At 45.2% G+C, this 27,807-nt stretch overlaps 1 protein-coding gene across 3 annotated transcripts in view; it reads left to right on the top strand.

Moving 5' to 3' along the window:
* Window positions 1-7,658: 7,658 nt before the first annotated feature.
* Window positions 7,659-27,807, top strand: part of rasef2 (RAS and EF-hand domain containing 2) — an 87,694-nt gene continuing 67,545 nt past the window's right edge. The window contains exon 1 of one of the 3 annotated variants that reach the window (XM_060853049.1): window positions 7,659-8,274. In XM_060853049.1, the coding sequence (XP_060709032.1) occupies window positions 7,955-8,274 (320 nt within the window). In that variant the 5' untranslated portion in view covers window positions 7,659-7,954. The remainder of the gene's footprint in view (window positions 8,275-27,807) is intronic. The other 2 variants (XM_060853048.1, XM_060853047.1) reach the window with 2 other exon arrangements.

The raw sequence follows: 27,807 nt of genomic DNA, 5'->3' as shown, positions 1-27,807 counted from the left end.
TTTTACTGCGAGTATATTTTATAGGAAAAGGTACCTTTATTTAAAAGTGTCTTCTAACTTCTTTGAGATCAAGTGTTTCAATGGGCAATTAGCTCTCCAGCAGTTGCTCTGACCAAATTTTCAACATGGTTTTATACTCCCCCAGCATCATTCCCGACCATTGGTCCATTGCTGTCAAAACAATAAATTCAAACTTGATTGGGTTTTAGTATCCAGGGCACAACTTAAACTAATTGTTTAAATTTGAATTGTTTTCAAACCTGCAACTAAAACCCAGGTATTCAATTAACAACCAATTATAACATGTATCTATTTTGGAACAACCCATCTCCCAGCCTTTCCATTCAGTCAGCTGGGCCTACACTTGAGATTTATTTCAAAATTCAGAAAACACTCTATTTTAAAGTGAACATACACTCATTCAACTTCCTAACAGTAGCCACTTGTAATTTGGCAAACACAGCAGCCTGTTTACACACATTAAGTTCCCTCAACTGCTGTATGTTAGCAATATTAAATGAGGGGGACAACTTAATTTAGAAAATGAACCACTTGTCCGAGGATTTATCTGGGTTTGATATCGTTGATAGGATATCCAGTGATGGTATGCAGTTCAACTCCCTCTCTTGTTGGAGTTGGTCAATGCCTGGCACTTGTGAGGCAGGAATGTTATTTACTTCTTATCAGCTCAAGTCTAAATATTGTCCAGTTCCTGGGGCACATGAAAATAAAAGACCATATCAGCACTAGTGAACTAGAATTCACCTTACACCCTCTCAGCAAACACCTCCACTTCATTTATCTCACTGTTTGTGGTTCTCTTGTGTGCAAAACTAGTTCCTGTATTTCCTTTACATAGCAACAGGAGCTGCCCTTTTAAAAATAGTTCATGTGAAACACTTCAGTATATGCTGAAGAGTTACACTACTTCCTTTTGTTGCTAAGTCTAATTTTTGTTTTATCCATGATAGCAGCTTAGATGATTGACAAAGATTTGACAGCAATTAAAAACAAAATTATTTCAAAAGTTCCATAAATAGCTTCAAGGGTTTTAAAAGTTTCAGTATGCACGCCCAGCCCTGAAACAACTACAAATCAGTTTATCTGAAAAATACTGCCAGTTCCCTTTACAGACGGCTTCATTTACAATGTTACATAAACCAATCCATTTCTACTGCAGTGAATGAGATCAGTTGCTGGCCCATCGAACATTCTGGCGGTGATGAGAATACCTGACTATTTTGAGGTATGCCCTCACTTAAATCCTGCAGATGAATGGTGGGTCACAAAGCAGCTCTCTAGATTGAAGCCTGATGAAACAGGCCAAGGCATAAAGCAGCAAGGTAGTTTCCTAAGCATGGAGAGAAGAGAGTTCCCTGGGTATGATTCCACCCCTGGGTGACTGTCTGTGTGGAGCTTGCACATTCTCCCGTGTCTGTGCGGGTTTCCTCTGAGTGCTCCGGCTTCCTCCCAAAGTCCAAAGATGTGTGAGTTAGATGGATTGGCCATGCTAAATTGCCCCATAGTATCCAGGGATGTGCAGGTTAGGTGGATTAGCCATAGTAAATGCAGGGTTAAAAGGATATGGTGGGGTGGGACACTTCAGTAGGTTGGTGTAGATTTGATGGGCTGAAAGGGCTGCTTCCACACTGTAGGATTCAATGATTAGCTGGCCTCTTCAATTCCATTGGCCATGAAACTTGCTGTTGTTTGCACAGCGTAGGGTCAAGCTAATTCTTACCTAACATAGTAATTATAGTTCTATTTACATTATGAGGCTCAATTTCCTTCTTATAACAAGTTTTGGTATTTGAATCAAGCAGTTTCATAGACACCAGATTATAATCAAATCTTTGCATCATGAAGATTATGATCGCTATTGAGGTGGAAATCTACTGGTTCCACTCCAACGTGATTACTGTCCACATGACCACAAAGTGTTTTAGACACAACCTGCTCAATTCCTAGATCATTATTCCATATCAATTACACCAGCACCATCCCCGACCTGTTCCTCTGCTACATCAATGCCTGTATTGGCATTACCTCATGCTCCTATGAGGAGGTTGAGCAGTTCATCAACTTCACCAACACCTTTCACCCTGACCTCAAATTCCTTCTCCCGCCTCCAACACACCCCATCCACCTGGACACCCTGTGTGGGCCTGTTACTGGCCTTAACCTCTTCATTTCAAACTGCTGCCATGACATCGACTGCCTCAACCTGTGCACCTCTCTCACCCACTCCACCCTCTCACCCTCACAACGCGCAGCCCTCCACTCCCTCTGCTGCAACCCCAACCTCACCATCAAATCCACAGTCCACATTTGTGGGGGAGGCAGTAGTAGTTTGACGCACTGATCTCTACAATGCTGAAACCAGGTGCCAACCCACAGACACTTCCTCCTACTGTCCCCCCAACCCCACCATATCCCTTTAACCCTGCATTTACTATGGCTAGTCCACCTAACCTGCACATCCCTGGATACTATGGGGGCAATTTAGCATGGCCAATCCATCTAACTCACACGTCTTTGGACTTTGGGAGGAAGCCGGAGCACCTGGAGGAAGCCCACACAGACACATGAGAATGTGCTAACTCCACACAGACAGTCACCAAACCATCATCACCCAGAACATCCACAACCTCATCACTTCTGGGGATCTCCCATCCACAGCCTCCAACCTCATTGTCCGTGAAACCTGCATTGCCCGATTCTACCTCATACCAAAGATTCACGAACCTGATTTCCCTAGCCGACCCATTGTTTCAGCCTGCTCCTGTCCAATCAACTCACCTCTGCATACCTTGACACCTTCCTGTCCCCCTTGGTCCAGGAGCTCCCTACCTATGTTCAGGAACCAAAACTGTTCATGGTATTCCATTTGTAGTCTGACTAGCACTTTGTACAGTTTTAGAGAGACCTCCCTATTTGATACTCCATTTATAGGGTGGTATGGTGGCTCATGCCCTTCACCTCTTCCAAGATTTTCATTTCTCTGAACCCCAATATTCCATGGACATCCAACTTCTTCCATGACGAAGGCCTCCAAGCTGTCTGTCTCTTCCTCTCATGCCAACCAGTACCCTTCCACCAACGCTCTCATTGACCTAACTGAACTGGTCCTCACCCTTAACAACTTCTCCTTCCAATCCTTGCTCTTCCTCCAAACCAGAGGGGTAGCCATGGGCACCCACATGGGACCCAGCTATGCCTGCCTCTTTGTTGAGTACGTGGAACAGTCAATCTTCTGCAGCTACACCGACATTATTCCCCACCTTTTCCTCTGCTACATTTATGACTGTATCAGCACCACCTCATGCTCCCACGAGGAGTTGAACAGTTCAACTTCACCAACACCTTTCACCCCGAACTCAAATTCTCCAACCTACCACCTTCTCCTTCACCTTCTTCCACCTATCGTATTCCCAGCTACCTTCCCCCCCCAACCCCCAACCACCTCCCATTTATCTCTCAGCCCCCTGGTCCACAAGCCTCATTCCTGATGAAGGGCTAATGTCCAAAACATTGATTCTCCTGCTCCTTGGATGCTGCCTGACCTGCTGTGCTTTTCCAGCACCACACTCTCGACTCTGATCTCCAGCATCTGCAGTCCTCACTTTCTCCCGTTATTACCTATCTGTAGAACTACAGAGAAGACTGGGTGCTGCATCCAGTTCTGGAGTTGGATAGAGTTTTTTTGATGAAAATAGAAGTGGTGAGGATAATATAAAGAAGGGTTATACCTGAAATGTTGACTTCTCCACCTCCTGATCCTGCCTGGCTTGCTGGGTACTTCCAGCTTACTGCTTGTCTACTTTGGAATCCAGCATCTGCAGTTTTGTTTTGCCTCAGATTAAGTGAGTGTGCAAAAACTGTAGAGGCAGTATAATGTGGGAAATGTGAGGATATGCACTTAACAGGAAGCATAGGGGAGTTCAATATTGGTGGCATGGTGGACAGTTGAAGAAGGTTTTCTAAGATTACAAAAGGATCTTGATCAAATGGGCCAATGGGCTGAAAAATGGCAGATGGAGTTCAATTTGGATAAAGGGATGGTATTGCATTTTGGTACAACAAACAAGGGTAGGGCTTATACAATTAATAATAGGGCCTTGGATTGGGCTGTCGAACAGAGGGACACAAGGGGTTCAGGTACATAATTCTTTGAGGTTTGCACCACAAATAGACAGTGTGGTTAAAAGACATTTAGTACGCTTGCCTTAATTGCTCGGTCCTTTGTGTATAGAGGTTGGGAATTCCTGTTAAGGTTGTACAGGACATTGATGAAGCCTCTTCGGGAATACTGTGGCCAGTTCTGGTTGCCCAGGTGTACAAAGGATATTATCAAACTGGAGAAGGTTCAGAAGAGATTTACCAGGGTGTTGCCGGGAATGGAAGGTTTGAGTTATAAAGAAAGGCTGGATGGTCTGGGACTTTTTTCACTGGAGCATAGGAATTTAAGAGGTGACCATATAGAGGTTTATAAAATCATGAGGGCTATAGATAGAGTTAATGGTAGGTGTCTTTTCCCTAGGATGGGGGATTTCAAGACTAGGGGGCATATTTTTAAGATGAGAGAAGAGAAATTTAAAAAAGACATGAGGGCAAATTGTTTTCACTGAGGGTGGTTCACGGGTGGAATCAACTTCCTGATGAAGTGGTAGATATGGGTACAATTACAATGCTTAAAAGACATTTGCAGAAAACTGCAGGCTACAGGGATTTGGGCATCCTTTTGTATAAAGGTAAAACCAACGACTGCAGATGCTGGAAACCAAATTCTGGAGTAGAGTGGTGCTGGAAAAGCACAGCAGTTCAGGCAGCATCCGAGAAGCAGTAAAATCGACACTTCGGGCAAAAGCCCTTCATCAGGAATACAGGCAGAGTGCCTGAAGGGTGGAGAGATCTGTTCCTCCCTCTTCCTCCCTCTACAAGGATTTCAGTGAGTCCCTCTCTCACTGCACACTCCAAGTCATCTCCTCTGCCCAGAAGCTCTTCAGCCACGTTCTCAAACAGACTAGCTACCACAGCCACATCCTCATATTCCGCCTAGGATGAACCTAGATTTCTCCAGTTTCCTAATTTCCCCTCCCCCCACCTTGTCTCAGTCAAATCCCTCGAACTCAGCACCGCCTTCCTAACCTGCAATCTTCTTCCTGACCTCTCCGCCCCACCCCCACTCTGGCCTATCACCCTCACCTTGACCTCCTTCCACTTATCGCATTTCCAACGCCCCTCCCCCAAGTCCCTCCTCCCTACCTTTTATCTTAGCCTGCTGAACACACTTTCCTCATTCCTGAAGAAGGGCTCATGCCTGAAACGTCGACTCTCCTGCTCCTTGGATGCTGCCTGACCTGCTGCGCTTTTCCAGCAACACATTTTCAGCACAAAAAGCTAGTATACATGTTCAGCAGGTAATAGAGAAGGCAAATGGAATGTTGCCCTTTATTTCAAAAGGAATGATTAGATTTGATTCCCTAAAGTGTGGAAACAGGCCATTCAGCCCCACCAGTCCACACAGTAACCCACCCAGACCCATTTCCCTCTGACTAATGCACCTGTCACTATGGGCAATTTAGCATGGCCAATCCACTTGACTGGCTTATCTTTGGACTGTGGGAGGAAACTAGAGCACCTGGCAGAAACCCACACAGACACAAGGAGAATGTGCAAACTCCACACAGTCAGTTGTCTGAGGCTGGATTCAAACCCAGGTCCCTCAGTGCTAACCACTGAGCCACCATGCCACCCTATAAATGGAGCATCAAAATAGGGGGGTCTCACTAAAACTGTACAAAGTGCTAGTCAGACTACAGATGGAATACCATGAACAGTTTTGGTTCCCTTCAATTCCATTGAAAGATATACTGGCATTGGAAGGCTGACACCAGATATGGAGGAACTGTCTTATCAGGAAAGGTTGAGTAGACTGGGCCTGTACTCATTGGTGTCCAGAAGAATGAAAGAGCACCTTATTGCAACATACAAGATGTTTAGGGGAGATGTGGCAAGGTTATTGCCCTTTTGAAAGAGTCTGGGACCAGAGGACATAATCTCAAAATAAGGGGTCACTCATTTAAGACAGAGATGAGGAGGAATTTCTACTCTCAGAGGACAGTGAATTGGTATGACAGAGGTCCGTAGAGGTTGGGTTGATAAGCTTATTCAGTGAGATTTTTAAACTGTAAGGGAATCAAGGGTATGAGAAAAAGGCAGATAAGTGGAGTTGAGGATTATCAGATCAGCTGTGATCTTATTTAATGGTGGAGCAGACATGATGGGCTGGATGGTCTCCTGCTGCTGCTATTTCTTATACCTCGTCCTGCTCTTTTTCAAAACATCGCTGTAGGATCGTTGAGGTCTACCACAGAAGTCAACTCCAGGAGTTTAACATCCCAGACATAAAAGAGGCAGCACCCTCTCCAGTGTCTACGCCTGTGGTCAGATGTTCTTAGGGAGAAGGCAGTAATGGTCCACTAACACTCTCATCGTATTTAAAGAGAGAGTTAGGCATGATGCGGGGTGCAGTGCAATATCTCCCCCTCCAACTCAATACTGTCCCCCTCTCTCTACCTTTCCCTCACTTTTGGGGTCATTGCGCTGCCTCTGATTGGCTTTGGTAAACATGGATAATTGATTCAGAAACACAAGTGATACAGCCATCGAGTAATACAGCATGGAAACAGACCCGTCAGTCCAACTCATCCATGCTGACCAGGTTTCCCAAACTAAACTAGCCTCATTTGTGTGTATTTGGCCCATATCTCTCTAAACCTTTCCTATTCATGCACATGTCCAAATGCCTTTTACTTGTCCTGACTGTGCCTGCATCTACCACTTCCTATAGCAGTTAATTCCATAAATTCACCACCCTCGTCATAGAGATGTACAGCACGGAAACAAACTCTTCAGTCAAACACGTCTGTGCTGACTAGATATCCTAAACTAATCTAGTCCTATTGGCCCATATCCACCTAGACCCTTCCTATTCACGCACCCATCCAGATGTCTCTTAAATGTTGTAATTGTACCAGGCCCCACTATTTCCTCAAGCAGCTCATTTCACACACTGTATGAAAGCGTTAGCCCTTAGGTCCTTTGTAAATCTTTCCCCTCTCACCCTAAACCTATGCCCTGCAGTTTTGGATTTCCCCCACCCCAGGGGTATCCTATCCATACCCCTCATGATTTCATAAAACTCTGTAAGGTCACCCCTCAGCCTCTGACGCTCCAGGAAAATACCCCCAGTCTACTCAGCCTCTCTGTATAGCTCAAACCCTCGAAACCTGGCAACATCCTTGTAAAATAGTGGTAGAGGATAAAGGGAAAATAACACAAGTGACTTGGTGGTGCAGCAGAATCTATTCAATGATGCTTAAAAGCATCTTTGCCACAACTACCTGATAAAGGAGCAGCACTCTGAAAGCTAGTGCTTCCAAATAAACCTGTTGGACTCTAACCTGGTGTTGTGTGATTTTTATCCTAGAATTCCTCAGGTCTGTGGAGTGGTCCTTATGTTCTTGTAGAAATTTAAAACTTGAAAAATCTCAGCACTTTCTCGCGGCATTGGCTCCATCTGATTGACGGAATATAGGGTGGAATCTGATCCAGGGAGTAGGAGCAGGAAATCGGACCTCACAGGAAGTGTTTGCAACCCACAAAGACTTTTAAGATGAGAGCAGTAAAGTGAGCAGGGAGTTGGAGAGGCCAGGGGTTTGTTAATTTGCAGGTGGCAGGGGGTTGGTGTACAGAATGATCCCGGCTGCTGGAAAACGCCTATTTGAAAGGTGAGTGATTGTAGCTCGTCCTGAATAACCAGCACTACTCATAGACTGTCTCCTGAGACAGACACAGGGGAGCGGTGTCCACCTGGAGCGTGGGGCCGGCGACAGGAGCCTGATCCCGGGCACACTGAGCAGATTGTGTCGGGAGTTTCTGCTGCTGCCGGATGGAGCCAAGGGCAATGACCCGGCCCGATCTCAGGAGACTTTTCTCGGCGTGTGACCTGAACCGCTCGGGGCTGATCGAGTTTGAGGATTTCTCCGGCGTTTGCCGGGAGCTGGGGCTGTCCCATTCGCAGATTGAGCCGCTCTTCCAGAAGCTGGACGTGGACAGTGACGGCTCCATCAACTTCAGCGACTTCACCGCCGGCTTCCAGGAGGTCTCCGCCGTCCTCGACCTCTCCTCCATCGGCTCCGAGGGAAACCAGAGGCTGGCCTGGGACGAGTTTGAGGAGCGCTTCGGGGCTGGGCTGCACTACCTCCGCAGGTACATCACCGAGCTCTCCCCTCACCCCCCCTCACCCTCCTCCCCCTCATTCCCTCACCCTCACCCCCCCTCACCCTCACCCCCTCACCCCGTGCCCCCTCACCCCCTCACCCCCTCACCCTCACCCTCACCCCCCTCACCCTCACCCCCTCGCCCCCCTCACCCCCTCGCCCCCCTCACCCTCACCCCCCCTCACCCTCACCCCCCTCACCCTCACCCTCACCCTCCCCCCCCTCACCCCCCCTCACCCCCACTCCCCTCACCCCCTCACCCTTTCACCCTCCTCACGCCCCCTCACCCTCACCCCCTCACCCTCACCCCCTCACTCCCCTCACCCTCACCCCCACTCCCCACTCCCCTCACCCCCCTCACCCTCACCCCCTCGCCCCCTCACCCTCACCCCCTCACCCTCACCCCCCTCACCCTCACCCCCCTCACCCCCCTCACCCCCCCTCACCCTCACCCCCCCTCACCCTCACCCCCCCTCACCCTCACCCCCCCTCGCCCTCACCCCCCCTCGCCCTCCCCCCCCCCTCGCCCTCACCCCCCTCACCCTCACACCCTCACCCCCCTCACCCTCACCCTCACCCCCCTCACCCTCACCCTCACCCTCACCCCCCCTCACCCCCACTCCCCTCACCCCTTCACCCTCCTCACCCCCCCCTCACCCTCACCCCCCCTCACCCTCACCCCCCCCACCCTCAACCCCCCTCACCCTCACCCCCCCTCACCCTCACCCCCCTCACCCCCTCACCCTCCTCACCACCTTCACACTCACCCCATCACCCTCACCACCCTCACACTCACCCCCACTCACCAGTCTCACCCCCCTCACCCCCCTCACCACCCCTCATCCTCACCCCCTTCACCCTCCTCACCACCTCCCCCCTCACACTCACCCCCTCACTCTCACCCTCACCCCCCCCACCCTCACCTTCACCCCCCCACCCTCACCCTCAACCCCCTCACTCTCACCTTCACCCCCCTCACCACCTCCCCCTCCCCATCACCTCCATCAACCCCCTCCCCCTCACCCTAACCCCCCCTCAACCCCCTCGCTACCCCCCCCACCCTTGCCCCCCCCACCCTTGCCCCCCCCACCCTTGCCCCCCCCACCCTCGACACACCCCCCACCCTTGTGCCCCCCCACACCCTCGCGCCGCCGCCCCACACCCTCGCGCCGCCGCCCCACACCCTCGTTTCTCCCCCCCATCCCTCCGTTTCTCCCCCATCCCTCCTTTTCTCCCCCATCCCTCCTTTTCTCCCCCCATCCCTCCTTTCCCCCATCCCTCCGTTTCTCCCCCATCCCTCCTTTCCCCCCATCCCTCCTTTTCTCCCCCATCCCTCCTTTCCCCCCATCCCTCCGTTTCTCCCCCATCCCTCCGTTTCTCCCCCATCCCTCCTTTTCTCCCCCATCCCTCCTTTTCTCCCCCATCCCTCCTTTTCTCCCCCATCCCTCCTTTTCTCCCCCATCCCTCCTTTTCTCCCCCATCCCTCCTTTTCTCCCCCCATCCCTCCTTTCCCCCATCCCTCCGTTTCTCCCCCATCCCTCCTTTCCCCCCATCCCTCCTTTTCTCCCCCATCCCTCCTTTCCCCCCATCCCTCCGTTTCTCCCCCATCCCTCCGTTTCTCCCCCATCCCTCCTTTTCTCCCCCATCCCTCCTTTTCTCCCCCATCCCTCCTTTTCTCCCCCATCCCTCCTTTTCTCCCCCATCCCTCCTTTTCTCCCCCATCCCTCCGTTTCTCCCCCATCCCTCCGTTTCTCCCCCATCCCTCCGTTTCTCCCCCATCCCTCCGTTTCTCCCCATCCCTCCGTTTCTCCCCATCCCTCCGTTTCTCCCCCCATCCCTCCGTTTCTCCCCCCATCCCTCCGTTTCTCCCCATCCCTCCTTTCCCCCCATCCCTCCTTTCCCCCCATCCCTCCGTTTCTCCCCATCCCTCCTTTTCTCCCCCCATCCCTCTTTTCTCTCCCCCCCATCCCTCTTTTCTCTCCCCCCATCCCTCTTTTCTCTCCCCCCCCATCCCTCTTTTCTCTCCCCCCCCCATCCCTCTTTTCTCTCCCCCCCCATCCCTCTTTTCTCTCCCCCCCATCCCTCTTTTCTCTCCCCCCCCATCCCTCTTTTCTCTCCCCCCCATCCCTCTTTTCTCTCCCCCCCATCCCTCTTTTCTCTCCCCCCCCCATCCCTCTTTTCTCTCCCCCCATCCCTCTTTTCTCTCCCCCCCCATCCCTCTTTTCTCTCCCCCATCCCTCTTTTCTCTCCCCCCCATCCCTCTTTTCTCTCCCCCCCATCCCTCTTTTCTCTCCCCCCCATCCCTCTTTTCTCTCCCCCCCCATCCCTCTTTTCTCTCCCCCCCCATCCCTCTTTTCTCTCCCCCCCATCCCTCTTTTCTCCCCCCCCATCCCTCTTTTCTCTCCCCCCCATCCCTCTTTTCTCTCCCCCCCATCCCTCTTTTCTCTCCCCCCCATCCCTCTTTTCTCTCCCCCCATCCCTCTTTTCTCTCCCCCCATCCCTCTTTTCTCTCCCCCCCCCATCCCTCTTTTCTCTCCCCCCCCCCATCCCTCTTTTCTCTCCCCCCATCCCTCTTTCCCACCCCTCACACCCTTCTCCCTAATGTGGCCTTCCTCCTGTGTCGCCTTCCCCATCACCCCTCCCTTCCCTCTTCCCCCACCCCATCAGTTCAGTTCTGTGAATATGTAACCACAAAAAAGTTAGATATTGAAGAGAGTTTATTGTGAGGAGGCAGACCAGGCTTCAATTTAATATCCCATCTAAGAGATGACTTTTCAGACCGTACAGTGCTCTCTGATTGGAGTGTTCGCCTCAATTATATAGAATTGTATAGCACAGGAAACAGACAGTTTGGCCCAACTCATCCATGCTGACCGGATATACTAGATTAATCTAATCCCTTTTGCCAGCATTTAGCCAATATCCCTCTAAATCCTTCCTATTCATGTACCCATCCAGATGCCTTTTAAATGTTATAATTGTACCAGCCTGAACTACAAATTCTGTTTGAAAAAAGTAACCCTCAGGTCCTTTTAAAGTCTTTCCGCTCTCATCTTATACCTATGCTCTCTAGTTTTGACTCCACGACCCTCGGAAAAAGACCTTGGCTATTCACCCTATCCACATTCTTCATAATCTTATAAACCTCGATTAGGCCACCCCTTGGCCTCTGACACTCTAGGGAAAACTGTCCCAGCCTATTCAACTTCTCCCTATAGCTCAAATCCTCCAGTCTCGGCAACATGCTTGTAAATCTTTTTTGCACCTTCTGAAATTTAACAATATCCTTCCTATAGAATGGTGACAAGAATTGTCCGGAGTATTAATGTCTGTTGCTGGGGGTTAAACACATTAATTGCTGACTTGGAGAAAGGAATGTTTCCACTGAAATAATTTAATCGATCGTTTCAGATTAGTCCATTACATATTCAAAATCATAGCCAACTTTCTAATGAGAAGTTCTGAATAAAGTTTACAATCACATTGTTGGACCAACAACTTTAAACCTATACAGTCAGTAAAGGGACTTTACCAAAACCTTGCTCAGAATTATAGTGTTATAAAGAGGGGAAAGGGAGTGTGTGTATATGCTGTACGATTGCAAGCAGAGAAATTAAAGTTAAAAATCTCACAACACCAGGTTATAGTCCAACAGGTTTAATTGGAAGCACACGAGTTTTCGGAGCGACGCTCCTTCATCAGGTGGTAGTGGAGGGCTCAATCCTAACACACAGAACTTATAGCAAAAATTTACAGTGTGATGTAACTGAAGTTATACATTGAAAAATTGATTGTCTGTTAAGCCTTTCATCTGTTAGAATACAGTGATAGTTTCACTTCTTTCATGTGTAAATCACAAAACGTTTTTAAAAAAAAAGTTGCATTCTTGGGTTAGCTGTTAACAATGGTGATAGCTAGACAATATGTTGAAGGTGTTAGCCCACTGTGTTCTCTGTCTATGGCCTGATGTTTAGATTGATTCTAATCTAATAAGTGAGATAAGTGTTTTACATAAATCATGCAGTTTTTGCTAGCTCAGAGTTCTACATGCAGTTTTTGAGCAAAGTGCAATGTAACCCTTGCAAGTACAAATTCACCCCACAAAATATATGTGTGCATGTGGGTCTTTGTCTGACTGTGTGTCTGTCTGTCTGGATTGGGGGTTGAGTGTGAGAAAGTGTGTATGTAGTGATTGCAGAGTATCTTAAGTCTGTGAGGAGGTGTGGGAGTGTGTGTGGGTGTCTGTATGTGTGTACAGGAGTGCCTGTGTGTGTAGGAGTATCGGTGTGTGTGGTGCATTGATGGTCACCTGTAATGTGACATGAACCCAAGGTCCCGGTTGAGGCCCTCCCTGGCTGATCGCTCAGTTCAGTACCCATAGGGAGGGCCTCAACCGGGACCTTGGGTTCATGTCACATTACAGGTGACCACCATTGCACCACACACAGACACACACAGACACTCCCACATGCAGACTTAAGACACTGCACTCACTACACACACACGCACACACACTTTCTCACACTCACAACCCCCAACCCAGACAGCCAGACACACATAGACAGACAAAGACCCACATGCGCGCACATATTTTGTGGGGTGAATTTGTACTTGCAGGGTTACGTTGTACTTTGCTCAAAAACTGCATGAATTTATGTAAAACTCTGTTAACTCCCTTTTTAGATTAGAATCAATCTAAACATCATGATATACACAGAGAACACAGGGGGCCAACACCTTCAACATATTGTCTAGCTATCACCGTTGTTAACAGCTAACCTGAGAATGCAACTTTTTAATTCAAAAAGTTTTTGTGATTTACATATGAAAGAAGTGAAACTATCACTGTATTCTAACAGATGAAAGGCTTAACAGACAATCGATTTTGCAATGTATAATTTCAGTTATATCACTCTGTAAATTTTTGCTGTAAATTCTGTGTGTTAGGATTGAGCCCTCCACTACCACCTGATGAAGGTGCGTCGCTTTGAAAGCTAGTGTGCTTCCAATTAAACCTGTTGGACTATAACCTGATGTTGTGTGATTTTTAACTTTGTACATCCCAGTCCAACACCGGCATCTCCAAATCAGAGAAATTAAACATCTTCAATAATACATTCTGCTACTCCAAGGTGATCATATTGTAGATTTCCCAGGAAGATTCATTTTGAGAATTAGATACAGCTGTCAAATAAAAGGTACATTCTGCTCTTATATTACCTCTGGCCTCAAAGTTACTTTAAATGGAAAAATTAGTGTTGTGGATAGTGTGTTTATAAAGTGGGAGTAGAAATCATGGCTAAAATCTTTCCCAATTTTCTTCAGTCAGAATTCCAGTTCTAATTTATGAACAATCCGCCACCAACATGCAACCTTAAATCATTGTGCTAAAAAGAGTTAATCTTGTTTCTCACAAGTTAACTTCGTCATATCTTGCAGAGGAATGTTGTTACCATGTAATCTGTCTCTTGACAGAAACATCTTTCAGTCCACTCCCCTTCACCGAAAGGGTTTTGAATCTTTCTAATCCTCTGCCTGTAAGGGTTGTGAATGATGTATTGCTGAACATATTTAGGGCTGAGATAGACAGGTTTTTGTTTTCTTTGGCAATCGAGGGATTTGGAGAATGGGTAGGAATGTGGAATTGAAGCTCAAGATCAGCTCTGTTGTACCAAATGGTAGCATAGGCTTGAGTCTACTCCTGTTTCATCTGATTGTGTGTTACCATCACAAAAGCTAGACTCCTTGTTTCTTAGCCATCCTGGACTCTACCCCAAATTGCACATCTGATGAAGCCTGTCAAACACTGGCAATCCCAAGATCACACAAGACAAACAAATCTCCGATGGGAAATGAAAGGTGGTCCACTGGGCTTACCCCCACCTTCCTGATTCTTATAATAACATGTCCAGGCACTTCTCAGACCCCACAAAGCATGTAACCTCTTGTGAGAGGTGAAAATAAACAGGATTGAGAAAGGGGCACACTAATGGTTTCCTTGTCTAGTTTAATCTGTTGGGATCAAACCAAGTGAAACCAGATGATGAACGGAATTTAACTTGAAGAATACTCTAACTTTTGTCTAATGAAGAAAGTAATTATACAGATTCTTACAATTAGATTGTTGGTTAATAAACTATTGCGAGGATCTTGTGGTGCAATGCAATGCTAGACTGGGTTCAAGTCCCACCTGCTCCAGAAGTGTATCATAACATCTCTGAACAGGTTGAGTTTTAAAAAAAAAGACTGAACTTTTGTAGAAGAGTTGGCTAAATATTTCTGCAGTTACATCAAATATACATCAAACTGCACAGTGGATGGTTAATTGTACATTTTAAATACAGTCTTAAATAAAGCTTAGGGTACGATCAGCACTGCCATCCACAAATACGGATTATATTGCCTTTCATCACTACTCGGGGTTTTAAAGATATTGCACTTTATACATAGATTCAAAGTACGTTTGATAACATCATCCAACTTCTGCTTTATCAAACAATTAATGAATTCAGTTGAGAAAACAAACTGTAGAACAGGAAATCTCATCCTTTCATTCACTGCCTTAACTTAGAAAACTTTTACCAACCCTGGTAGACGATGTGAACTTCTCTGGTTCAGGGCTCCGGGTGGAGTGAATATCAGATAATTGGACAGGCTCCTTTGCAAACAGGCCTTGCAATCCATATATTTTTCTTTGCCTAATACTAGCTGCGTTCTGCGTGCCAACACAGATAATCTCCACTACAAAAGACTGAAGCAGCCCAGTTTAACCGCCTGCAGTAAAATCCCCACAGTGTGAAAGCAGGCCATTCAGCCCACCTAGTCTACACCAACCCTCCAAAGAGCATCCTACCCAAACCTACCCTATACCTGTAATCCTGCATTTTCCATGCCTAACCCATCTTACCTGTATACTATGGGCAATGTAGCATGGCCAGTCTACCTAGCCTGCACATCTTTGGATTGTGGGAGGAAACCAGAGCACCCGGGTGAAACTCACGTAGACACAGGAGAACATGCAAACTCCACATGTACAGTCACCTGAGGGTGGAATAGAACCCGAGTGCCTGGTGCTGTCCATTTGAAAGAGTCAATGCTGAAAATCACGTTTTCTCTTGATGTTAATGAGCAGCAGCCATCAAAATCCGACAGATAGAAAATCAAGTATTTGATCTGAAGATCAGGTGGTATTAAGCAAGGATCCCATGGTTATGCAAGTAACGCAAGGACAAGGAAGCTCCCTTTCAACATTCTGCATCATTTGAAAGTACTTCATTCAGCTACCAGCAGTGAGGCTTTGTACTTTGTATGCTCTTGAATGGTATGAAAGTCCTACTTAGGACCTCACTATCTGGGTATCTATCTGACCGTAAAAGATTGAGTTTAGACTCAGCTCTCACATGTGAGGCTGGATTACTGCAACGTTGAGTAAACCTGTTATTTACCATTGAGATTGCAGGATAATTTTCTCAAACCTTCCCAGACCACCACAGTCATAAACGAAGAATGTGCGAATCCTCAGGATGTTTTTATAAGAGTTCAGAAGAATGAGAAGGGATCTCACTGAAATACACAAAATACTGTCAGGGCTAGGCAGGCTGGATGTAGGAATGGTGTGTACCCTGGCTGGAGGATGTAATGCCCTGTATAACTGAAGCATAACGTCCTCACTTTCATGTTCACTTCTGTTGTAATAAAGGCCAGTATTCAATGAGCTTTCTTAAACACTCACTGTAGCTGCATACTAATGTTTTGTGACTTGTGCACAGAACATAAAGATTCTTCTGAAATGTATAATCTTTGTCATTTTCCACTTTTTTCTTATTTTGTTTGAGCTAGCTTAAGATAAAATTTTCATAAGAAGGGGCGACTTGCATTAATGTAACATCTTTCATGACCTCCAGATGTTATAAAGTACCTTCCAGCCAATGAATTACAGCAAACCTTCTGGAACCTGCGGGACCAGGAGTGTACCAATTGACCAAATATTCTGGTTGCTCAAGAGATCTACCTAATCAGTGGAAAACACACACGCTAAGTAATAGAAATGCAATGTGGAATATCGCGGAAAGCAGGAGGAGGATTGGCTCTGTTGATTTGGGAAGCCAGCACAGACTGGGTGGCCCAACTAGTTTCCTTGTGCACTGTAAGGGTTATGTGACTAACAGTGTCATCTCAACCCTCAATTCTCAGGGGGTTGCATCTACAGGGCTATCTACAGGGGATATCTTGATGTATTCGATGTGTTTGCTGGGATGCTGACAATCGAATTGAACTCTGCCTTTTGCTTGTTGTGACTGCTTTGCTTCCTCCATTACTGAGTGGTGGGAGATGGCAAGTTGTGTAAAGGGCATGTTTCTGTATCATGTGAATGCATCAACAGCCATTTTTGTGAGTACTCTTGTTTGTGGTTAATGAAAATGGAGCAGCTACTCTGAACCATCAGCACACTTTCATATTCACTGAAAGGGCATATACAACCTGACTTCAGAAAGAGATGGTGCTTACTCCAGTCCAGTGCCCCTAAAGTATGATCCCTTGAGGCTTTTAAGAGGGCATTGAATAGTTTTTTGGACAATAATGATGTACAGGATGTGGGCAAAAGTCAGGAGGTTGGTACTGGACAATAGAATGGTAAAGGCACAATGGGCCGCATGGCCTCTTTCTGCACTGTGTAATATTTCTGTGATTCTGAAGAGGTTATGGTCTCAGGATACAGGATACACCATTTAGAACTGAGATGAGTTTTTTTTTCATTCAGAGGGTGATGAACCTGTGGAATTCTCTACCACGTAAGCCAAATCACTGGATATATTTAAGAAGGAAATCACTTTCTAGAAACCAAAGTCATTAAGGATATGAGAGAGACAGTGGAGTATGGTGTTGAGATACAGGGTCAGCCGTGATCACAGTGAATGATGGAGTAAGCATGATGAGCCATGTGGCCTAGTTCTACTCCTTTTACTATGTTTCCTCTGGCATCGAAACTGCATTGTAAAAACACCTTCTTACACACAGAGCCATGATTAGCTCTAAAGGCTATTCATTACTTGATAATTTGACTGATGCCATTCCAATATGGGAACCCAATTTGGCCTCATATGGTTTGGTGTTTGGTTCGTATTTTAACCCTTCCAAATCCTCAGCTTAACAACTGCAGGGTTGTGAGGAAAAGATCAAGGGTGTGGGACCCACATTCTCTCTAATTTTTCTCTTCGATGTTTGCTGTCTGCTTTATTGACTGTGTGAAACATTCTGGAATAGTGCAAGAGGAAACTTGAAGTGGAATAATTGAGCCACTGGTTTCGAGGAATTGGTACAGGCACAATGGATCAAATGGCCTCCTATCTTGGCTATAAGATTAAATAAACAATAGTTTGTAGAGCCCTGAATGGAATTTGTGTCATGATGGAGAGTGTTTCCATCTTAAGCAGGATCCAGTCTTATGTGCGACTACAAACACATCAAGTCCTTTTTTTTTCTTTTCAATTCATCTCAAAAACATAGATTAAAACTTGGATTGTTGTGATTCCTTAAGGTCCTGACGGCAGTAGGTAGGATAGACACTGAGGGGATATCCGAGGAGAAAGTGAGGTCTGCAGATGCTAGAGATCAGAGCTGAAAATGTGTTGCTGGAAAAGCGCAGCAGGTCAGGCAGCATCCAAGGAGCAGGAGATTCGATGTTTCGGGCATAAGCCCTTCCTGAAGAAGGGCTTATGCCCGAAACGTCGAATTTCCTGTTCCTTGGATGCTGCCTGACCTGCTGCGCTTTTCCAGCAACACATTTTCAGCACTGAGAGGATATCCCCCAAGCTGGGGAATCCAGACTGAGGGAGATGCTGGCAAGGCAAGCATTTAGTAAGTCCACATTGTTAGCTAACTGAGAAAAACAGGTTTAATTGCTTAAAGGATATTAATTCAAAAATTGGATTTAATTACCTTATATTCAGTATTTATATATTTTAACAGCTTGCAATAATTAACGCAATGCAGCATCTTATCTAATGTGTAACTTGTACAAGTGGTCTAAAAAGAAATCATATAAGAAGATCATAAATGTCAAATTCTCTTCCTGTTCTTTGCTGTAACTGCAATATGAGTGTACCTGTGCGTGTGCGGTGGGAACACAGCAGTTATTTTTAATGTTGGAGAGTGTGGTGCTGGAAAAGCACAGCAGGTCAGGCAGCATCCACGGAGCAGGAGAATTGGCATTTCGGGCATAAGACCTTCATCAGGAATGGTGACGGGCTGATGCCCAAAATATGGATTTTCCTGGTCCTCGGATGCTGCCTGACCTGCTGTACTTTTCCAACATCACACCTGTTCGACTCTGATCTCCAGCATCTACAGTCCTCACTTTCTCAGGGTCATTTTTAATGTCTCACCTCCTGAGTTGGGAGCACACACAAGTTTTTTTTTAAAAGGTATTCACGGGATAAGAGCATCACTAGCTAAGCCAGTATTAATTGGTTAAGAGTCAACCACATTGCTGTGGATCAGGAGTCACGTGGACCAGACCAGGGAGGGATGGCATCCCCTTCCCTAAAGTAAATTAGTGAACCAGATGGGTTTTTCTGACAATCTTTGTTGGATTAAAGGACATCATTTAGACTCTTAATTCCAGATTATTTTTATTAAATTCAAATTTCACCATATGGGATTTGAAGCCAGGTCCCCAGAAGATTATCTGGGCCTCTGGATTAATAAGGCCACAAGGTCATTCCTCCCCTTATGCCTGCTAACATCGAGCAGTGAATGAATTGTTCTCTTTCATATTTATGAAAAAAGTTATCATAGTTCAGTGCTGGATGTTAATGGATTTTTAGAACCATTGAAAAGGTTACAGAATGGGAAGAGGCCATTCACCCAATCATGTCTGTGCTGGGGCAGCATGGTGGCTCAGTGGTTAGCACTGCTGCCTCACAGCACCAGGGATATGGGTTCAATTCCCGCCTCAGGGGACTGTCTGTGTGGAGTTTGCACATTCTCCCTGTGTCTGTGTGGGTTCCTCCCACAATCCAAAGACGTGCACGTCAGGTGAATTGGCCTTGCTAAATTGCCCATAGTGTTTGATGTGTTAGTCAGGGCCCTAAATATAGGGTTGGGAAATGGGTCTAGGTTGGTTACTCTTTGGAGGGTCAGTGTGGACTTGTTGGGCCTGTTTCCATTCTGTAGGGAATCTTATCTAAAAACAAACCACCCACCTTAATCACAGTTTCTAGAACCTGATCTGTAACTTTGCAGATTGCAGCATTCTAAGTGTCATTCTAATTAGTTACTGCAGATTTTTCTCTCAATTTTTCATGACTCAAAGTAAAAGAGAGAGAGGAGGAGAAGGTTCAAAGCATAAAAGACAGAGAAAACAATTTGTGAAAAGTTGGAAAAAGAAACAACTTGCTCTGAGCCACCAATCGGGAGAATCTTCAAGGAGCTCAGAGGGTGAATCAGTAGTTGCCTAACCCTGACCGAAACCAATTTGTTTTGCTCTCAGCAACTGAAAGTAACAATGCACAAAGTAAAGCTTGAAACAAAGATTTTTTTTTAAAAACGTATTTCACATTAAGATTGTTAACTATCCATACAGCAGAAATTTAATGTATTTGAGTCCCTCTGAAATTTCTTGAAGGCCTAAAGGTTTAAAGTTGGTGCCCTTCTCTGACGTTTAAGGTGATGACACATTTCAAACATGCATTTATCGGATTATTGCTCTGCTTTTTGTTCACTAGGAGAAAGTTTGATCGGAGTTTTTTGTCCAAGTGATTTTAAAACATTTTACCTCAGAGAAAACCAGGCAAGCAATAAGTTAAAGTTAATCAATATTAAAAGAACTTAATATATTTTTCTCAGTGGAAAACTCCATCCTTTTTACTCTTGACTGTGTCATTTTTGTTTGTTGAATGGACATGTTGTGGAAATATTAGAAGGCTGTGAGATATTTGATGGGCCACTATGGTGATGAGCTTGTGAGGTAACCATTCATCCGACCAGTCAAGAGGCAAGCAATTTTAAAAGTTTTAATTGGGCTTCCACACTCCAAGCAGAATCCAAAAACACACAGTCTATTGAGATAACTTGCAATGGCATAAAGGAAATATCTTGTGGCTGAGTAGAAACAGTAGCTAGGAAACCAAAAGAGACTAATATAAATTTTTAGAAAACAAAAAGATGACTGAAACAGTGCTACCATTCCGCAGTATTACGTTGAAAAACGGGCAGACTAAAATTCCAGTGAGTTGGCTGAGAACAGTATTTTGTGCACAGGCAGCATTTCACAATCTTGGCTGATTTACCAGTACCAAATAAAAGACTAGATATTCTAGATTCTTGCTGGAAAGATGTATTGGAAAAAGTACATTGGAAATGCTTGAGACAGATGTGAATCCAGAGTTGAATCAGTGGTACGCTGGTCAGAAATCTTGAGAATTTAAGGTCTCTGAACCCATTGTGAAGTCTGTGATTATAGAGGATTGCCTGGTCAGTAGAACACTCCTATGTAAAACACTCTGAATATAAAACTCTAAGTTTGCATGATGAAACAATATTAAGAACAAGAGTGAGCAGTAAAACCCACTTGAGCTCCTGCAGGAATCTTTAATTGATGCCATTCAGGCATGAGTACAGTCTAGTGAACTAACCAATATAGCAAGGAGTCAATGTCAGTGACAGATATGTGGGGAATAATGTGGGGAGAGAAGACCGAGAATATAGTACAAGGTAAGTGAGTGACGGAACAGAAAGGAACACATGCCAATCAAAGGATTTTAACAAAAGTCACTTTTGTTTATATAGTGGCTTTCAGGACTCTGGATGATCCATTGTACTTGACAAACTTACTTAATTGGCATATCCACGTTTGTGGTGAAGGAACGGTGGGAGCAAATTTGCAAACTCCCACGGCATCTCTCACCAGATAAGCTATTGTTGATGTTGATTGAGAGATAAATATTCACTAGGAGAACTCATACACTCTTTTTGAAAATAATGCCATGGAATCTTCTACGTCCACTCAAGAAGGCAAGTGGGGCCTAGCTTTAATAGTGCAGCACTCCCTCAGTACTGCTGTGGAGGGTCAGCCTCAATTTTGTGCTCAGCTCCTTTGGAGTGGATATGAACATAGGTGTTGGAATGGGCCATTCAGCCCATCGAGTCAGCTCCTGCATTTATAATGAACACTTGCATGAATGAACACTTCAAAGTCCTTTACCAAAGCTATCCCTATAACTCGAAACACTATTGTTAATGAAAATTATCAACCTTTACGTGGACAGACTGAGCTTCCTCTGAATTCCAGTTTCACCACCTTTTTGAGTAAAAAGAATTTTTCTTAGTCTCCATCATCAATGGTGTCTCCCTTATTTTTAACTGGTACCCTCAGTCCTAGATTTCTCAACCAGGGGAGACATCTTACCTGCATCGACCCCGTCTGTCAGTCATAAAATCATAGAGTCGTACAGCACAGAAACAGATCCTTCAGTACAACTAGTCCATACCAAACATAATCCCAAACTAAACTGCCTGCTTCTGGCCTAAATCCCTCCACACCTTTCCTATTCATGTCCTTATCCAAATCTCTTTTAAGTGTTGTAATTGTACCTGCCTCCACCACTTCCTTAGGAAATCAATTCCACACATGAACCACTCTGTGTTTAAACAAAAATTGCCCCCATGCGTTTTTTAAATCTTTTTCCTCTCACCTGAAAAATGTGTCTCCTAGTCTTAAAATATCCCGTCCTAGGGAAAAGACAGCTATCATTTAACTATGTATACGCTGCATGATTTTCTAAACTTCTATAAGGTCACCTGTCAACTTCCCACACTCCAGTGAAAAAAGATCCAGCCTTTCTATACAACACAAACTTTCCATACCCAGAAATATCCTGGTAAATCTCTTCTGAATGCTTTCCAGCTTAATAATATCCTTTGTATAACTGGGTGACCAGAACTGTACACAGTACTCCAGGAGAGGCCTCACCAATATCCTGTACAACCTTAAGATGACTTCCCAACTCCTACACTCGAAGGACTGAGCAATGAAGGCAAGTGTGCTAGATGTCTTTATGTCCAAATGTCAACGAATTATGTACCTGAACTCCTAGGTCCCTCTGTTCTATAACACTACTCAAGGCCCTACTATTTATTGTATAAGTCCCGTCCCTGTTTGTTGTACCAAAATGCAATACCTCGTATTTGTCCAGGTTGAATTCCATCTGCCATATTTCACACACTGATCCATTTGATCAAGATCCCTTTGCAGTCTTGGAGAACTCTCTTCTGCAATGTCAACAGTTTTGCCGCAAGCTTACTAACCATGCCTTTTGATATTCTCATCCAAATCACGTATGTAAATGACAAACTTTTAAGTGTATTGTAGATTTCAATGAGATCCCCTCTGAATCTTCAAAACTGTAGAGTCCAGGTCCAGCTTTGCTAAATTTCTCTTTGTAGGATAGTTTCGCCATCCTAGGTACAAGTCTAGTACACCTTTGTTTTATGGCAATTATCTCTTTCTGGAAGTAAGAACGTCAAAACTGCACACTGTACTCCAGGTGTTGTCACAAGATTTCACTTCCCCTACACTCCAAACCTGTTGCGATGTCAGTCCATTAGCTTTCCTAATGGCTTGCAACACCTTATGAACCCACTTTGATTCAGGGGCAATAGAGTAACCCATTGACTTTGGGCTGACACTAAAAGCCCTTTGTAATGTCACAACGCTGTGAGATCCATTTGCTGCATGATGTTTGTTTTAATGTATCAAATTACAAAGGAGGCTGAGACCTTGGAGGACAATGGGAAAAAAAAAGAACACAGTCATAACCATCATGGTGACTGATCTTCCAGATCCTTTCTGGAAGAGGGAAGGAAGGTTGTCACTCTCTGAACTGTGGTGCTGTCCAATCACCTGGCAGAAGTGGGGTGCTGCTTTTTGGAGTATTGGGGTCCGACAGTGGAGGACCTTGGGAGTAAATATTCTTCCTCCCTCAGTCCAACCCAAAAGAATGCTCCTCAAGCCTGTCATTACCTCTCTGTAGCTGCCATGTTTCCCGAGGCCTTCAAAACCTGCCAAACTGGCCCCATCCAAAGTTCTGACCGTCATTGTTCTATTTAAAATACCAACCCATTTCTCTTGCCCCACCTTGGGACAACCTGCATATTGGGTTAGAGTCGGATTCTGAACTGGCTTGAGAGTTTTGTCGATTTTACTTCTCCTGACCACCATCCACAACCCCAGCATTTCACCAAAAGTAAAACCCACTACCCACCACTATAAGAGGGTTATTTTTTCTAAATACATAAAGTGATTGAATTGAATTGAATTGAATTGATTGTCACGTGTACCGAGACACAGTGAAAAGCTTTGTCTTGCGAGCAATACAGGCAGATCACAGTTAAGTAGCACGTATAAGTAAATAGCAGCTAAAACAAAAACACAGGTACAGGTGAATGTTAAGAGTTTGAGAGTCCATTCTGTATTTTTTTTTGATTAGATTACTTAGTGTGGAAACAGACCCTTCGGCCCAACAAGTCCACACCGACCCGCCGAAGCGCAACCCACCCATACCCCCACGTTACCCATTACCTAACACTACGGGCAATTTAGCATGGACAATTCACCTGACCCGCACATCTTTGGACTGTGGGAGGAAACCAGAGCACCCGGAGGAAACCCACACAGACACGGGGAGAATGTGCAAACTCCACACAGTCAGTCGCCTGAGGCGGGAATTGAACCCGGGGCTCTGGCGCTGTGAGGCAGCAGTGCTCACTGTGCCACCGTGCCGCCTACTATTCTAACAACAGTAGAGTAGAAACTGTTTTGAAACTGGCTGTTGTGTGTGTTCGGGCGTCAATGATGTGAAGAGACAAAATAAGAGCATCTGTGACAGGTGGCAAAGTTTTGTAGAAGAGTTTCCACCCGCTGGGGGAATAGAATACAGTAGTGCCTCGACATACGAATGACCCCGTTAATGAACAAATCGGTAAGATTTTGCTTCAACGTATGTACGAATTTCAAGATACGAACGCAAAAAGCCCGTGTGCGACCACGTGGTTCCATTGTTCTGCTTTGCTCTGTGCTTGTTGTACGCAAAAGCTCTCGGGGCCCCGCGTGATCTCATTCAGTTCGTCCTTGGCGTGTGCTGTGAACAGCGTTCGTTGCTACGTCCAAGCATTCTTACACTATCCGAACAATGGGGAAAAATTGATTCAGTTCGCGAACTGGGTCCCGGAACGGATTAAGTTCGTAAGTCGAGGCGCTACTGTACTCAGAGTCAACTCAAAATTAAACATGCAAATGAAAGTAAAATACTGCAGATCCTGGAAATCAGAAATGGAAACAAAGTTCTCGAGAAACACAGCAGCTCTGTGGAGAGAGAGATAGAGTTAACAATTTGAATCAGAACTTTTTATTTCCACAGCTGAAGATGCTGCAGCTGCTTATTTGAATTTTAATATGTCTAAACCTTTTTTGTCAAAAATATATCGAATCCAATAGACAATAGGTGCAGGAGTAGGCCATTCTGCCCTTCGAGGCTGATCATCCTTAATCAGTATCCTGTTCCTGCCTTATCTCCATAACCCTTGATTCCACAATCCTTGAGAGCTCTATCCAACTCTTTCTTAAATGAATCCAGAGACTGGGCCTCCACTGCCCTCTGGTGCAGAGCATTCCACACAGCCACCACACTCTGGGTGAAGAAGTTTCTCCTCATCTCTGTCCTAAATGGTCTACCCTGTATTTTTAAGCTGTGTCCTCTGGTTCGGCACTCACCCATCAGCAGAAACATGCTTCCTGCCTCCAGAGTGTCCAATCCTTTAATAATCCAGTATGATTCCTCTTCAGAGCCTAAACTCCTTCAAAAACTAATCTGTTAGAAATTAAATGTAGAGGACAGGAGATGGTGCAACAGTGGAGGCACAAGACTTGTAACCCAGTGGATTCTAATGAAGAGTAATTGGACTAGAGACATGAACTCTGCTTTCTTCCCACAGACTTGTTCAGTTTTGCTAACTATGTTTTGGTTTTATATCTCCAGAATTCCAGTGGGACTAGATTAGATTAGGATATCTGGTCGGTATGGACGAGTTGGACCAAAGGGTCTGTTCCTGTGCTGTACATCTTTATGACTAGTGTTTCAAAATGATAGTGATGTAGAGAGGCAGAGAGATGTAATGAGGGATTTACAGAGCTTGAGATGTAGACAACTGTGATGACCGGATCCCTGGCCAAGACTCCCCAAGTTATTACAGCTCTAGGTGGCTTACTCGAAGTCATCAGGCTCCTGGGTGAGGAGGGATCCTCTTGTATTTTTACTTGCCCCTGCACTTGGTTGCAACAAGGTTAATGTGAAAAAACCAGGTTAATGTGAAAAAGAACCTCCCTTGTGGATACCTTTCTTCCAGAACAAATAAACATATGTTTTTTAAAAAGAGCCAGTTGAACTAGATTTTCTTGAGTTCAAAAAGGAGTGAGATAATTACTAAATGTGAGAAGGTAAAAAAATCACAACCCGCGTATATAATGATTTAGAATGGCGAAGTGAGTCCAAGAAAAAACATAAAGGATATACATGTTGGTCTCTGGTTGCCAATGAAGTGGCGATGATGGAACATTAATAGACAGGCAGTAAGTTTTGGAATTTTCTTGCTTTGCAGGTTGGTTGAAATTCTTGGGTCCTGTTTCCTTTTAACTGACTGACTGATGTTGCTCAAAGCAATTAAGTCCTTTTTTTTGTCTTATTTCCATTCGACTTGCTTGCTAGCTAGCTGGTTTGTCCAGTTTGGAGGAAGATATTCCTTTACTTGCAATGCAGAAGTGACTATTGGGTTCTTTGACTGTGGTCTTCACAGCTCACTCGTGCTCAAATTTAGGCTAACATATGAAATAACTCCACCGAGACTGGTATCCTGTCACCAAGTCACCCTTTATTTACATGTGGAGAATCCTTGACACTGATCCAGCTCCCGTAGAGCCAGCTCTCATAATGTCATGATGTCTGACGCTCCTGTTTATTTATTTATTCTACTTTTCAATATTTTATTAGCCAGTACAAACTACAAACAAACAGTTAACATTAACAGCTATATACAAGAAACAGCAATTTACAGGGGAAGGGGGCAGCAAAGCCAGACCCCAAACCCCACCCTGTAACCAGTTCCCAGGGAAACAAGATTGAACCTCCAATTCTGCACCTGTTTATCCTTTTGCCCAGCTCCCTCAGAGGCAGCTCTCAGAATGAGCAGAACCACTGACACTGGATCGGTGGTGCTGGAAGAGCACAGCAGTTCAGGCAGCATCCAAGGAGCAGCGAAATCGACGTTTCGGGCAAAATCCACCACTGACACTCCTATTCATTTTTTTTGTTCTTCTTTTTACTTTTTTTCTTCTTTTTTAAAATATCCCCTCCACTGTCACCTAACTACGGTAGTGCTTATTTTTCCCCAAGACCCATGTTATGTGTACACTCTTATTTATTTTTTTAATTTTCTTTTTACAAGGTGCACAAATCTTTATTCAGTTTCCACCACCAGGAAGATAGGAAAACACCCGGGTGGCCAGTGACAAGCAGTGCCCTTCACCTCAAAGGGCAATGCTGTGTGATCAAACAGTGAAGGAGAGGGCACTCCTGGTTATTTTTATTTTTTTTTGTGTGGTGGCTGGTTCAGGGATAGTCCCCTTCCCCTCTGACACTTTCAAGGAGGAGAGTCCGTGCACACACTCACACTGATCCAGCACTCAGGACAAGAAAACAGCCAAATGGTCCAGTGACGAGCAGTGCTCTTACACTCCTTTTTTTTCTTTAGTGGGGGGCAGGGATGGATCCCCTCTTTATCTTTTTTCTTTTTTTTAAAGTAAGGGAAAACACCCGAGTGGTCCAGTGAATCCCCTGTTTTTTTTTTAACCCCCACACTACCGCCTAACTGTGCGGTTGTGCTTAATTTTTCCCTAGCACCCATGGTGTGTGTGTGTGCAGGTGCGAGACACAGTGAGAGACACAAAGTGCACAAATCTTTATTCAATTTCCACCACCAGGAAGATAGGAAAACACCTGGGTGGCCAGTGACAAGCAGTGCCCTTCACATCAAAGGGCAATGCTGTGTGATCAAACAGTGAAGGAGAGGGCACTCCTGTTTGTTTTTTTTTGGTTTTTTTTTCTTTTTTTACTCCACTCGCTGCAGTGCCCACCTCTCCCTGAACAGCTCAAGGGTGTTGGGGGACACTGCGTGCTCCAATCTTGAGGTTACATTTTTTTTAAAAATCAGAATATTTAGAGTGTGGAAACGGGCCATTCGGTCCAACAAGTCTTGAGGTTATTTTTGTTTTGTTTGCTTTGTTGTTTTTCTCTTTTTTTTCCACCACCAGGAAGATACAAAAACACCCGAGTGGCCAGTGACAAGCACTGCCCTTCACATCAAAGGGCAACCAGGTGTTTTTTTTTTCTTTTTTTCTTATTAATCCCCACACTTTCACCTAACTGCGGCAGTGGGCACTCCTGTTTGTACTAGTCAGCCAGAGCTCTCT

The sequence above is a fragment of the Hemiscyllium ocellatum genome, chromosome 39 (assembly GCF_020745735.1).
Source record: "Hemiscyllium ocellatum isolate sHemOce1 chromosome 39, sHemOce1.pat.X.cur, whole genome shotgun sequence".
NCBI lineage: Eukaryota > Metazoa > Chordata > Chondrichthyes > Orectolobiformes > Hemiscylliidae > Hemiscyllium > Hemiscyllium ocellatum.
Note: the sequence above shows the minus strand (reverse complement) of the source record. Positions and strands in the feature narration are given on the sequence as shown.